The sequence below is a fragment of the Salmo salar genome, chromosome 14 (assembly GCF_965601325.2).
Source record: "Salmo salar chromosome 14, fSalSal1, whole genome shotgun sequence".
NCBI lineage: Eukaryota > Metazoa > Chordata > Actinopteri > Salmoniformes > Salmonidae > Salmo > Salmo salar.
The window spans coordinates 37,752,261-37,765,364 of record NC_138304.1 but is presented as its reverse complement, the minus strand read 5'-3'; the positions used below and the strand labels follow the sequence as shown (position 1 = coordinate 37,765,364).

The following is a 13,104-nucleotide window of genomic DNA, read 5'->3' as shown; positions in this document are numbered from 1 at the left end:
CAATGTATACTGGCAATACGTGCAGCATTAAAATTGGTAAGAAAAGAACAGAATTCTTTAACCAGGGGCGGGGTCATCGCCAGGGTTGCAATCTGAGCCCTGCACTCTTCAATATTTACATTAACGAATTGCCCACTATTCTAGAAAAATCCTCAGCCCCTGGTGTTAGTCTCCACAATTCAGAAGATTAATGCCTACTCTTCGCAGATGACCTATGCCTGCTGTCACCCACAGCACATGTCCTACAGCAGAGCCTGGACCTGCTAGAGCAGTACTGCCAGACCTGGGCCCTGGCAGTAAACCCCAAAAAGACTAAAATAATGATTTTCCAGAGAAGATCCAGATCTCAGGGAATTAGTTCTCAAAAAGTTCTCAATTGGTACAAAATATATAGAGTACTGTACACACTACAATTAATTACAGTGAGGGAAAAAAGTATTTGATCCCCTGCTGATTTTGTATGTTTGTCCACTGACAAAGAAATTATCAGTCTATAATTTTAATGGTAGGTTTATTTGAACAGTGAGAGACAGAATAACAACAAAACATCCAGAAAAACACATGTCAAAAATGAGGGAAAACGCATTTTAATGAGGGAAAAAAGTATTTGACCCCTCTGCAAAACATGACTTAGTACTTGGTGGCAAAACCCTTGTTGGCAATCACAGAGGTCAGACGTTTCTTGTAGTTGGCCACCAGGTTTGCACACATCTCAGGAGGGATTTTGTCCCACTCCTCTTTGCAGATCTTCTCCAAGTCATTAAGGTTTCGAGGCTGACGTTTAGCAACTCGAACCTTCAGCTCCCTCCACAGATTTTCTATGGGATTAAGGTCTGGAGACTGGCTAGGCCACTCCAGGACCTTAATGTGCTTCTTCTTGTGCCACTGCTTTGTCGCCTTGGCCGTGTGTTTTGGGTCATTGTCATGCTTGAATACCCATCCACGACCCATTTTCAATGCCCTGGCTGAGGGAAGGAGGTTCTCACCCAAGATTTGACGGTACATGGCCCCGTCCATCGTCCCTTTGATGCGGTGAAGTTGTCCTGTCTCCTTAGCAGAAAAACACCCCCAAAGCATAATGTTTCCACCTCTATGTTTGATGGTGGGGATGGTGTTCTTGGGGTCATAGGCAGCATTCCTCCTCCTCCTCCAAACCCGACGAGTTGAGTTGATGCCAAAGAGCTCCATGGCACAAATAGGCTACATACTCAAGAACACACACATGCACACACGCAGGGTTAAGCTGTTATGCATTGCCATTCTCACTCCCCTGCAACTTCATCACCTCACCCACTCATACTTCTCTTCTTTTCCTCTCGCTCATTTCCTCAGAGGACAAATTACCGTGATTACCATCCTACCTCCCTCTGGTCCATTCTCTCGCTCCCTCGCTCCTTATTTCATAGATTTCACAGTGTGAGTATTTCTCTCCTTCTGGCGGTCTTTGTGTGCCCTGTTCCATTCTTTCTTTCACCTCCTCCCTCTTACTGTTCTGCCCATTCCCTCTGTCCTTTCATATCTCCAGTCAAACTATCATTCTGGTCTTTATCTCTTTCTCCTTCCCTAAGGAGGACTCTCTTTATCTCTTTCTCGTCCTCTTCATTTTTGTCTTTCTCTACCTCCCCCTCTCTCTTTCTTCCCCTCTCTCTCTTTCTCCCTCTCTCTCTCTTTCTCCCATCTTTCACCATCCCCCCATCCCTCTAATTCTTCCCAAGTCAAATGTTCTCATTAACCGGCACACACGCTGGGGAAATAAATTAGTAATATTTATGATGAAACCCTCTCTGTATCGTTGTCTCTCATCTCGTTGTTGCATAAAAAAGACACTGATCTTATCAGGCCTACCTATGTAGTCATCCATCAGACAATCTACCAATCCATCCATCATCCGGGCGCAGGGTGCGTCTCCACTCCCCTTGGCAGCCAAGGCTTTTAAAAGTGCATAAAACTCCAGATTGGATACGGAGCACCTGAGTCCGCATGTGGAACATCTTCCCAGCCAACTGCCCCTGAGCTATGAATCAATGTTCTGCCCTGGCTAAGGAGCAGCCCACATATGGTTCCTAGAACATTGTAGGGGTGTAATTTACACAGTGGATCTCTATATCCTTCTGGGTTCACAAGCTCCACAGGTTGTCAGGTTTTGGTGTTAGGACATACCTTGACAGCTATCAAAGCTGTCATATGGTAACAACGCTATAGTACTGCTTGGCTCCTTGAAGAAAGTTGTGAATGGAGGGATTGGAGGCAAAACCCAGGAGGCTTTTATGAGTCTCGTGATGTCAGAGAATACATTTGTGTTGCGGCCCGCAAACCATCCCATTACAACTTGTTAGGGAATATAATACTATTGACCAACACCTGGTTCATCAAACCATCCCATTACAACTTGTTAGGGAATATAATACTATTCACCAACACCTGGTTCATCAAACCATCCCATTACAACTTGTTAGGGAATATAATACTATTGACCAACACCTGGTTCATCAAACCATCCCATTACAACTTGTTAGGGAATATAATACTATTGACCAACACCTGGTTCATCAAACCATCCCATTACAACTTGTTAGGGAATATAATACTATTGACCAATACCTGGTTCATCAAACCATCCCATTACAACTTGTTAGGGAATATAATACTATTCACCAACACTTGGTTCATTCATTCCTATTTAATCCTCCCCCAATGGTAAATGCCATGTGAAATATAGTAAGCAGCACTGACTTTGGGAGAAAGAGGTTGGATTGTGAGTCTCTTTTAGGCCCGGGTATGTAATTGAGCAGAGCGGCGGGGAGCCTGGCGTTGGTAGTGTCCTAACCCCCAACTGTCACACTGCAGCGGCAGGGGTACTAACAGCAATGAACAGGCTGGAAGAATAAGTCTGGTTTAATGGTAGCACTTCACCATTGGTTCGCCTCCTCTTATTTCATCTCTCCTCTCCTCTCTCCTCCTCTCCCCTTCTCTCTCCTCCCCTCCCCTCCTCTCTCCTCCTCTCCTCTCTCCTAGGATGCTTCAAAGGAGCCTAAGTGTACATGTGGTCCGTTTAGAACCCTGCCCATTGCCACCAGAACTGCCCCAAGGTGGCAAATTGTGTTTCTAGCTCAGAGCGATTGATTGATGAAGTAAATCTCTTAGAGTGTGTGTGGGAGGGACAGGTGTGTGTGTGTGTGTGTGTGTGTGTGTGTGTGTGTGTGTGTGTGTGTGTGTGTGTGTGTGTGTGTGTGTGTGTGTGTGTGTGTGTGTGTGTATGCTCGTGTGTGTGGGTGTCATGGTTCCACCTGTCATCAGAGGGCGGCACAGACCGTCCTAGAGACATTAACGACACTCAGGTGAGTCAAATTTACTCATTATGTTAAAAGAGGTGTATTTTCTGTTGTCCTTTGCAGAAGCTTGAATTGTTTAACGTGTGCGGTTGTTTCATGAGTGCGTTTTCGAGACATAGTGTTAGTTGTTTTTTTCAAGTGTCCTGTGATCCTGCGGCTATCGTTTCTCAGTAAAGTATTATGTTTATCCTTAACCACTGATTCCTCGTCTGGTCTCTTCTCTGCACCTGGGTCCAACCTTACCACGTCACAGTGGGTATATTTGTGAGTATATTTGTGGGTGTGTGTGAGCATGTGTGCATGTGATATGTGTGTAAGAGTCACTCACTCTGGGTGAAGCGAGGAGGGTTGTCATTGACGTCACTCAGCCTGACAGTGACAGTAGTGGTCCCTGAGAGACCTCCCAGATGGCCCCCCATGTCCTTGGCCTGCAGGACAACCAGGTATTGGTCCTGGGTTTCTCTGTCCATATCAGGTACTGCTGTACGCAGGATACCTGGGAAAACACACACACCAAAGACATACAGTAGTTCAAGATCAATCATTTCCACTATGCAGAATGACAATGTTTCTGCTTCACATACAGAGGCTGCCTCTAGCTGTGCTCACCAAACCCAGCCAAACCAGGAGACTGGCAGCCAAGGTAGCTAAATCACCTTGAAATAATGTATACTCTTGTAAAGCTAGTGAAAATATGAGGCTTTGATGGGGTATATGTAGGGAATTAACAAGCAACCAGCATCAATACCTGAGCAAATGTGATGTGGCTCTGGGATGTGTGTGTGTACAGAATGAGACCTTTTTAAATGAAGAGAGCGAACAGAGTGGACCGGCTCTGCATGCAAACCCTGCTAATGGACGAGAGCTTCAGTTAACATACGCTGTGCAGAATTAGGATAATATAACCAATTAGCATACAAAACCCCACCAGCAGAACCCTCTTCACTCATACCAGAGGTGCCTCCAACAATTAATTAAATTGCATCAGAATTCAATAACGGCATTGCAGACGCTGTCTACCTATAATATCCCCTTGTCGACAAATAGAATAAATCCAACTAGTACACACATATGCCCACACACACTCACTCAGCAAACAGACTTCAAAATACCTAACTAGGCGACACACTCGTACAGTAAACATACGGTATAAAATGCAGTGTTTACTAGCTTGCAGGCTGTCAATCACCTAGTGAGGCAACAGAGGACAAAATGTGATGTTTGAAATGCCCACGGTTTCCTCTCAGGCAGTGTGCAGAAGACTTTCCCATCTGCCTGGGTTGACACCAAAGCCCCCCAAAACACACAGTAGATTTTAGTGAAGAGACAGGTCCTTTGAGCCTTTTTAATCTCTCCCAAACCTTTCCTGACATCTCCCTTTGAGCAGACATCTTTTTGTTTTTCCGCCTTCAAAAAATATAATTTAAGGCGGTTGCTGCAGTTTGTTGGATGCACATAGACTCTGGCAGTCTGAATACATTTCTGCCAGCTTGAACTGGATTAACTGAGAAGGAGCAGGAGGGGACACCGAGAGAGGGAATAGGGGAAACGAGACGTGGGGCGAATGGGAGGGAGGTGAGAGAAGGGGATATGGGGAGGGGGTAGATAGAGAGGAATGGGCAAGCCTGACAGACATTGTGAGGGACTAAGAGAGAGATTGAAGGAGGGATAGGGATAGAGAAGGGAGAGAAATAAAGAGCTGTGGGGATACACACTGCAAAGAGACTTGTAAAGGAAGAAAATGGTTGGCTGGAGAGGGAGCAGAGAGGGAAGGCGGAGGGAGGGTGGGAGGGAGCAGGGAGAGAGGGAGGGAGGGATGGAGGAAGTAGAGAGGGAGGAAGGGAGAAGAAGGGAGGAAGGAAGTAGAGAGGGAGGGAGGGAGGGAGGGAGTAGAGAGGGAGGGAGGAGCAGAGAGGTAGAGAGGGAGGAGGGGAGGGAGGGAGCAGAGAGGCAGGGAGGGAGTGCATGGCCACTAAGTGGAGAACAAGAGGCACTCACCTGTCTGTGGATCCACAGAGAAGAACTGCTGTCCCTGCACAAGTGTGTACACTAGCCTGGCACTGTTCCCATAGGTTGGGTCATCAGCATCTGTCGCTGTCACCTGGATTATAGAAGTACCTGAGGGAGGAGGGGAGAGAGCAGAGGAGTGTTAATAAAACAGCATACCACATACACACACACACACACACACACACACACACACACACACACACACACACACACACACACACACACACACACACACACACACACACACACACACACACACACACACACAGACTGGACACAGCAGTACATTAACTCAGCACTGCCAGAGAGCCAAATACACACTGGCTGACTGACTGACTGATTGACTGGCTAGCTGACAACCCCCACCTCTCTCTTTCTCTCTCTCTCTCTCTTTCTCTCATCTCTCTCTCTCTCTCTCTTTCTCTCACCTCTCTCTCTCTCTCTCACCCCTCTCTCTCTTTCGGCAGCAGTGTGACAAATATTTTATTCACTTTCCTTCTCCCCTGCTGTACACCTTCTTTCTCTCTCCATTCTGTCTGTCTCACTTCATTTCTCTTCATTTCTGTCACAATCCCCTTTGGCTCCCTCTCAATCTCTCCGTCTGTCGGTCGCCCCCCTTGTCTCCCCCTGACTCCCTCATGTCATGAATCCCTGCCTCTCCTGACAGATATGGACACTTTTTCCCACCAAATAAATCAAAGACCGTCAACTTTATGTGTGATATTGAAATTGTAGCAAAAAAAAAAATATATATATATATATATATATATATATATATATATATATATATATCTATCGTTTGGAGAGAAGAACTATGTTTCCCATGGGGCACTGGGCTGACAAGCTCTGAGGGAAGAGGGGATTTGTGGGAGCAGCTGTTGCTGTTTTCTGACATCAAAGCCCCAACAGTGTCACCGGGAGAGAGAGCAAGGGAGGGAGAGAGGGAGGAGGGAGGGAGAGACGAGTGAGACTGGGTCTGATTACTGATCTATCACAGGTAGTTAAAAGGTCATAGTGATGCACCCGTGCATCAGTCTAAGTAACATAATATAAAAATCTCCATCAAAATCCATCAGTTTCAGCTAGAGATATCAGTTTTTTGCATGGGCTGCATCTCAATCCACCACATCCGGTGATGTTGGCCTTCCGCAACTGCGATGGAAGGTGGCCAAGCTACAGCTGTGTTTGTCAGACCATGAAACATCCCGAAAATCATCTGTAGCGTTTTTTGTTGTTGTAACTAATATGACCCCACGATAGAAAGGGGAGACTCTCTCGAACAACGGTGTTCTCCGTTTTTCTCTATGGCCCCCGCATGTGTCATGGGACTTGTCTGAAGGTAACCCATTCAAACAAATGAAAGTATGGAGATAGTTTTGTCCCAACAAAAAATAAGTTAAATATGTGTAAAAAAAACAAGGCACATGGAAGATGGAGAGAGAAAGGGAGAGAGTGAGAGAAGCAAATGTTTTGATGCATGCGGCAGTAAAATATTGATCAGATAGACAGATCAAACAAGGTTGACTAGGGTTGACGCAACAAACACAAGAGAGATAAATCTATTGATTTACAGTCTGCCGTGGTGATATAGCACAGTCATAATTTGGAGTGATCATACATTCAGACAGATGTATTACCAGTGAATGGAGCAGAATTCTATTCACACTGCCTGGCCCTGAGACGTTCATACCCTGGGTGAACACCATAGTGATTTCTTTCCATGTGAAATACTGTAAGGCTATAGTAGCTATAGAAATCATATCCTAGTATCGACTTAAAACTAACCGTGGGGATGAAATTCACATCACACAAGTTGTTTAGAGCAATCAAGGGAAGAAATCATAGTGAAAGTGAGATGATGAAAGACATCTCAACCAATCTCTTCGACAGGCTGACTGTGTGTTATTGTGACTACTATCATTATCTTATTACCACTGTAGCATTGATGGTGGAAGATATGACCAGTTTTATGTAACAGCTCTTTAATAAGACTTTCATTGCTCCGCTATCTACTAGTCTCACAGCAACCCAACGTGCATTTTGAAAAGTACCTAGGTAAATATTTCATCCCGGGTAAATATTGAAACCATGATTGACTGAACAACTCAATCTGGGACCGAGCTTTGGAAAGCAGGTCCACATCAAAATGGATGATGGTATTAAGAAAATGGAAGCAGACAGTTGCTGATAAAACAGCAGATAAAACAGACAACGGCTCCTCGGCTTCAGTACCTATGTTGGCCATCTCAGGCACGGTGGCGCTGTAGGGCCCTTCCTCAAACAGAGGGGGGTTGTCGTTGATGTCCTGTACTCTGATGATGAACGTGGATGATGGCTCCAGGGCCCGGTCGGTCTGCCGGTCGGTTGCTGTGGCGATGAGGCGGTACTCGTCCTTCTCCTCACGATCCAGGGGCTTGGTGACATGGATGTTGCCTGTCTTCTCGTCAATCACAAACACCGACCCCGCCCCCTCACCACGCAGCAAGTACTTGGTGCGTCCATCACCTCTGTCCATGTCAGTGTGCAGCTGAGAGAGAGTGAGAGCAAAAAAAAAGAGAGAGGGAGAGAGAAGGAGAAATATAGAGGAAGAGCTATAATTTATAAAATAAAAGAGAATGAATCAAAGAGAAATAAAAGGGATTATACACAGTGATTATACACAGTGATTATACACAGTGATTATACATAGTGATTATACAGTGATTATACACAGTGATTATACAGAGTGATTATACACTGTGATTCTACACTATGATTCTACACAGTGAATCTACACAGTGATTGTACACAGTGATTCTACACTGTGGTTATACGCTGTGATTATACACTGTGATTATACACTGTGATTATACAAAGTGATTATACACTGTGATTATAGAAGAACAAGAACACTGAAACACATACAAACCAACACCCTCTGATCTTTCCAGATCCATCTATGGGGCAATGGCCCTGAACTAGGATCATCATAATCTCAATATCCATAGTAATGCACCAGTTTAACTAGGCCTGCTATTCTCATCAATCTGTGAAATACAGTTCCCTACTGCTGCAACGATTAATGAAAGTCGAAATTTAACACGTAGTAAGTTGAGGCCTAATCAATTATTTCCCAACTACTGAGAGTGTATTAAGGAAGGCATGGGTGCATGCAGTCTTGATCCTGACTGCTGCTGGCTGGCTTAGCCCTGGCTGGCTGGCTGGCTGGTGGCTAGGGGTCTCTCAAGCGGAGCAAGATAGTAGAAGAAGGATCCGCCTCCCCATCTCCATCTCCATGGCCCTGCTCAGGGGATGTGCTCCGCACATCAGCATTCATTCTCATTACAGCTCAAACGTGGACGGAATAGGAACCCTGACAAAAGAGTGCAAAATTAGCCCCACTCCAAGAGAGTGTGACATTGTGAATTCAGAAGAAAAGTGCGAGTGGGGGCCGCTTGAAAGCATTGTTGCATGGCAACAGCTAAGCTCATTCGCTAAATGAAATGAAAAAGGATACTCTGAATCAAAATATTCATTAGTTTTACAGATCCCCATTTCATTGGGAAAAATAGATGTATGCCCCCTCCCAGTGAGTAAACGATTCACATGGATGTGTGTTTGCACCTAAATATAACCTTTTTATAAGTTTACACTCTGAGTGTCTGCTGAGTTGAGCTAAACAATTCTGTATGCATTATGTTTATACATAAACTCAGCAAAAAAAGAAACATCCTGTCACTGTCAACTGCGTTTATTTTCAGCAAACTTAACGTGTAAATATTTGTATGAACATAACAAGATTCAACAACTGAGACATAAACTGAACAAGTTCCACAGACATGTGACTAACAGAAATGGAATAACGTGTCCCTGAACAAAGGGGGGTCAAAATTAAAAGTAACAGACAGTATCTGGTGTGGCCACCAGCTGCATTAAGTACTGAGTGCATCTCCTCCTCATGGACTGCACCAGATTTGCCCGTTCTTGCTGTGACATGTTACCCCACTCTTCCACCAAGGCACCTGCAAGTTCCCGGACATTTCTGGGGGGAATGGCCCTAGCCCTCACCCTCCGATTCAACAGGTCCCAGACGTGCTCAATGGGATTGAGATCCGGGCTCTTCGCTGGCCATGACAGAACACTAACATTCCTGTCTTGCAGGAAATCATGCACAGAACGAGCAGGTTGGCTGGTGGCATTGTCATGCTGGAGGGTCATGTCAGGATGAGCCTGCAGGAAGAGTAGCACATGAGGGAGGAGGAAGTCTTCCCTTTAATGCACTGCGTTGAGATTGCCTGCAATGAGCATCCGATGATGCTGTGACACACCGCCCCAGACCATGATGGACCCTCCACCTCTAAATCAATCCCGCTTCTGAGTACAGGCCTCGGTGTAACACTCATTCCTTCAACGATAAATGCGAATCTGACCATCACCCCTGGTGAGACAAAACCACGACTCGTCAGTGAAGAGCACTTTTTGCCAATCCTGTCTGGTCCAGCGACGGTGGGTTTGTGCCCATAGGCGACGTTGTTACCAGTGATGTCTGGTGAGGACCTGCCTTACAACAGGCCTACAAGCCCTCAGTCCAGCCTCTCTCAGCCTATTGCGGACAGTCTGAGCACTGATGGAGGGATTGTGCATTCCTGGTGTAACTCAGGCAGTTGTTGTTGCCATCCTGTACCTGTCCCGCAGGTGTGATGTTCGAATGTACCGATCCTGTGCAGGTGTTGTTACACGTGGTCTGCCACTGTGAGGACAATCAGCTGTCCGTCCTGTCTCCCTGTAGCTCTGTCTTAGGCGTCTCACAGTACGGACATTGCAATTTATTGCCCTGGCCACATCTGCAGTCCTCAAGCCTCCTTGCAGCATGCCTAAGGCACGTTCAAGCAGATGAGCAGGGACCCTGGGCATCTTTCTTTTGGTGTTTTTCAGAGTAAGTAGAAAGGCCTCTTTAGTGTCCTAAGTTTTCATAACCGTGATCTTAATTGCCTACCCTCTGTAAGCTGTTAGTGTCCTAGCGACCATTCCACAGGTGCATGTTCATTAATTGTTGATGGTTCATTGAACATGCATGGGAAACAGTGTTTAAAGCCTTTACAATGAAGATATGTGGATTTTTATGAATTATCTTTGAAAGACAGGGTCCTGAAAAAGGGATGTTTATCTGTACTTACTGGTGGCACAGACGCTGTTTCATCCTTTCCTACACTTAAATGACCCTTGCCTAACGATTGCGTCTGAAGCTGGGCTTGCAGCACAGCTATCATCGCCATAAGCCAATCGTTCTCCTGTATATTATGAGTACAGCGACTGCAGTTAGAAGGCATAATGTTAATGTTACTACTTAGCTTCGGCTGGTGGAGGTCGTGAAGAACCATGTCCAGATAAAGCGTCCGGGGTAAAAAAGTTGAATGAAAAAAGTTGAGCGAGGGAAAAATACAAATATGAAACAGTAATTAAAAAGTTAAAACCCTAAAGTTGGGAGGTAGCAAAGTAACGTTAGCAACAAACCGCACAGCAGCACGTAAACATGTCCACAAGTTGTGACCGGTGTGCTCCCACCTGCCCGTTGGACTGAGGCCTATACCCGGAAGTGAGGCTGACCGTGACCCTGAGCTTCTCCATGAAGGCTCTCCATTCTCGTGTTGTGAATTGGGGGCCACAGTCAGAGATGATGTCCTCCAGAAGGCAATTATGCCGGAAGACCTACTGGAACAGTGCCTCAGTAACCTGGGGAGCAGTAGGGAGACCAGAGAGAGTGATAAAACAACAGGATTCCGAGAATCTATCCACAACCACCAAAGTGGTGGTGAAACCATCAGCGGATGCGAGATCAGTGACAAAATCAATGGATAGATAAGACCAGGGACGCTGAGGCACAGGAATGGGGAAGGAGTTTCCCTGTTGGAGCGTGCCGGGTGGACTTAGTTTGGGCACACAGGAGTTGGCGTAGCGAATAACGTCCTGCGCCAAGGTGGGCCACCATTACTTTTCAGAGAGAGATTGTTCGGGTGATCCCAGGATGTCCAGCGACAACAGCTGTGTGTGCCCAGGTCAACAGCCTCTCGCTTATTCCCGTGGGAACGTAGATGCGCTCAGGAGGACAGGTAGTGGGTGCCGGTTCCCTCTCCAGAGCCTGGCGAATGTCCACATCTACGTCCCAGACCACAGGGGCTACAACTCGAGAGGGAGCGGGAAAGTAGTTCCTCCGCGGGGAGGCGTGTGACCCCTACCTTCATAGGTTCAGGCTCTGATACAGAGTGTTCACTGAGGGAGGAAGAGAAGCGATGTGGGTACAGACGCTCCCAAATTAGGTTATCCAAACGGATGGCCATCGCGATGAGTGCGTCCAAGGAGAGGTTGTTGTCTTGACATGCCAGTTCAGTCTGGACCTCCTTGCGCAGTCCTCTTCGGAATAGCAGATGGTGCTACTGTCCGGAAGGTGAGCGCGTATTTGGCAGTGGTCTGGTCATCCTGCCGTAGTTGTAGTAGGCTCTCACCCCCCCTCTGCCCTCCGGTTGATGATCAAAGAAACCTCTGAACCAAGCCATTAACCTCTCATACAAAGCCAGCTCCTCCTCTCCTCTCTCCCATACGGCCGTAGCCCACTCTAACGCCCGTCCAGTCATCAGAGAAATTACTGTGGCAACCTTGGACCTCTCGGTGGTGGGGGCTCCCATCTGGTGCGCAAAATAGAGGGAACACTGGAGTAGGAAGCCACAGCATTTAGATGGTGTTCCGTCATATTTTTACAGGAGGGACAAACGGGCTTCGCTGACCTGGGCGGACTGCTGAATAAACTGGTGTGCTGGCTCACTGGGTCGACTGGTGGCAGAGTATCCTCCGCTAGTTGAAGGCAACGCCTCTCGGGTATGTTCGAGATGTTGAAGACTGCAAAGAACCTCTTCAATAGCATTCCCTAGTTGCGCCAGCTTGTTGTGGTGTTGACGAAGTAGGTATCCCTGTTCATCAACACTCTGGGAGTTGTCCTGATTTCCTGCTGCTTCCATTTGTTGAGGCAGTATGCTGTAATGTAAATGCTGGGAGTCGAGAAGCAGGTGCAGGTGGTGAGTTTAATAATATAGTGAACATGGAATACAAGACAAGAGTAGCGTCTGGACATGAAACACATAGTCAATACTGCCTGGGGAATGAACCAAAGGGAGAGACAGATATGGGGGGGAGGTGATCAGTGAAGTGATGGAGTACAGGTGAGTCTCATAATGAGGCGCAGGTGCGTGTAACAATTGTGCCATGTGTACGTAATGATGGTAGACAGAGCCAGTGATTAGTAAACCGGCAATGTTAAGTGCCGGAGAGGGGGAGCGGGTGTAGACGTGACAGGGACAGACCTTTTTTGATCAAGAGAGACCTGTAGAAAATATGCACACCAAACATACAAATATGTATTTTACAGTTAGTTATAAGGAAGGTGAAATCTTATAGTTAGTCGTTTACAATTTGATTCTGGTATATTTAGAAAGAACCTAAGTAATTTCAAGCCTTATTCTGTCATGTCCTGATCTGATTCACCTGTTCCTGTGATTGTCTCCACCCCCTCCAGGTGTCGCTTATTTTCCCCTTTGGACCCCTTTGGATTAATAAACATTTTAAGACTCCAACCATCTGCCTCCTGTGTCTGCATCTGGGTCTCGCCTTGTGTCATGATAGTACGAACTGGCCATGCCAGACCCAGCAGACTTGGACCAGCTCCGCCACGCTGTCTCCCTGCAGGGAGCCACCATTAGGAGACATGAGGAGTTGGTACAGGGCCTTTTGG

At 46.5% G+C, this 13,104-nt stretch overlaps 1 protein-coding gene across 1 annotated transcript in view; it reads right to left on the bottom strand.

Annotated features, from left to right (window-relative positions):
- The window catches only part of LOC106569478 (uncharacterized), a 202,386-nt gene that overhangs the window by 63,371 nt on the left and 125,911 nt on the right, over positions 1 to 13,104 (bottom strand). Inside the window, exons 3-5 of the mRNA XM_014140868.3 lie at positions 7,575 to 7,869; positions 5,331 to 5,450; positions 3,661 to 3,828 (exon numbers count right to left, since the gene is read on the bottom strand). Coding sequence (XP_013996343.3) covers positions 3,661 to 3,828; positions 5,331 to 5,450; positions 7,575 to 7,869 — 583 coding nt within the window. The remainder of the gene's footprint in view (positions 1 to 3,660; positions 3,829 to 5,330; positions 5,451 to 7,574; positions 7,870 to 13,104) is intronic.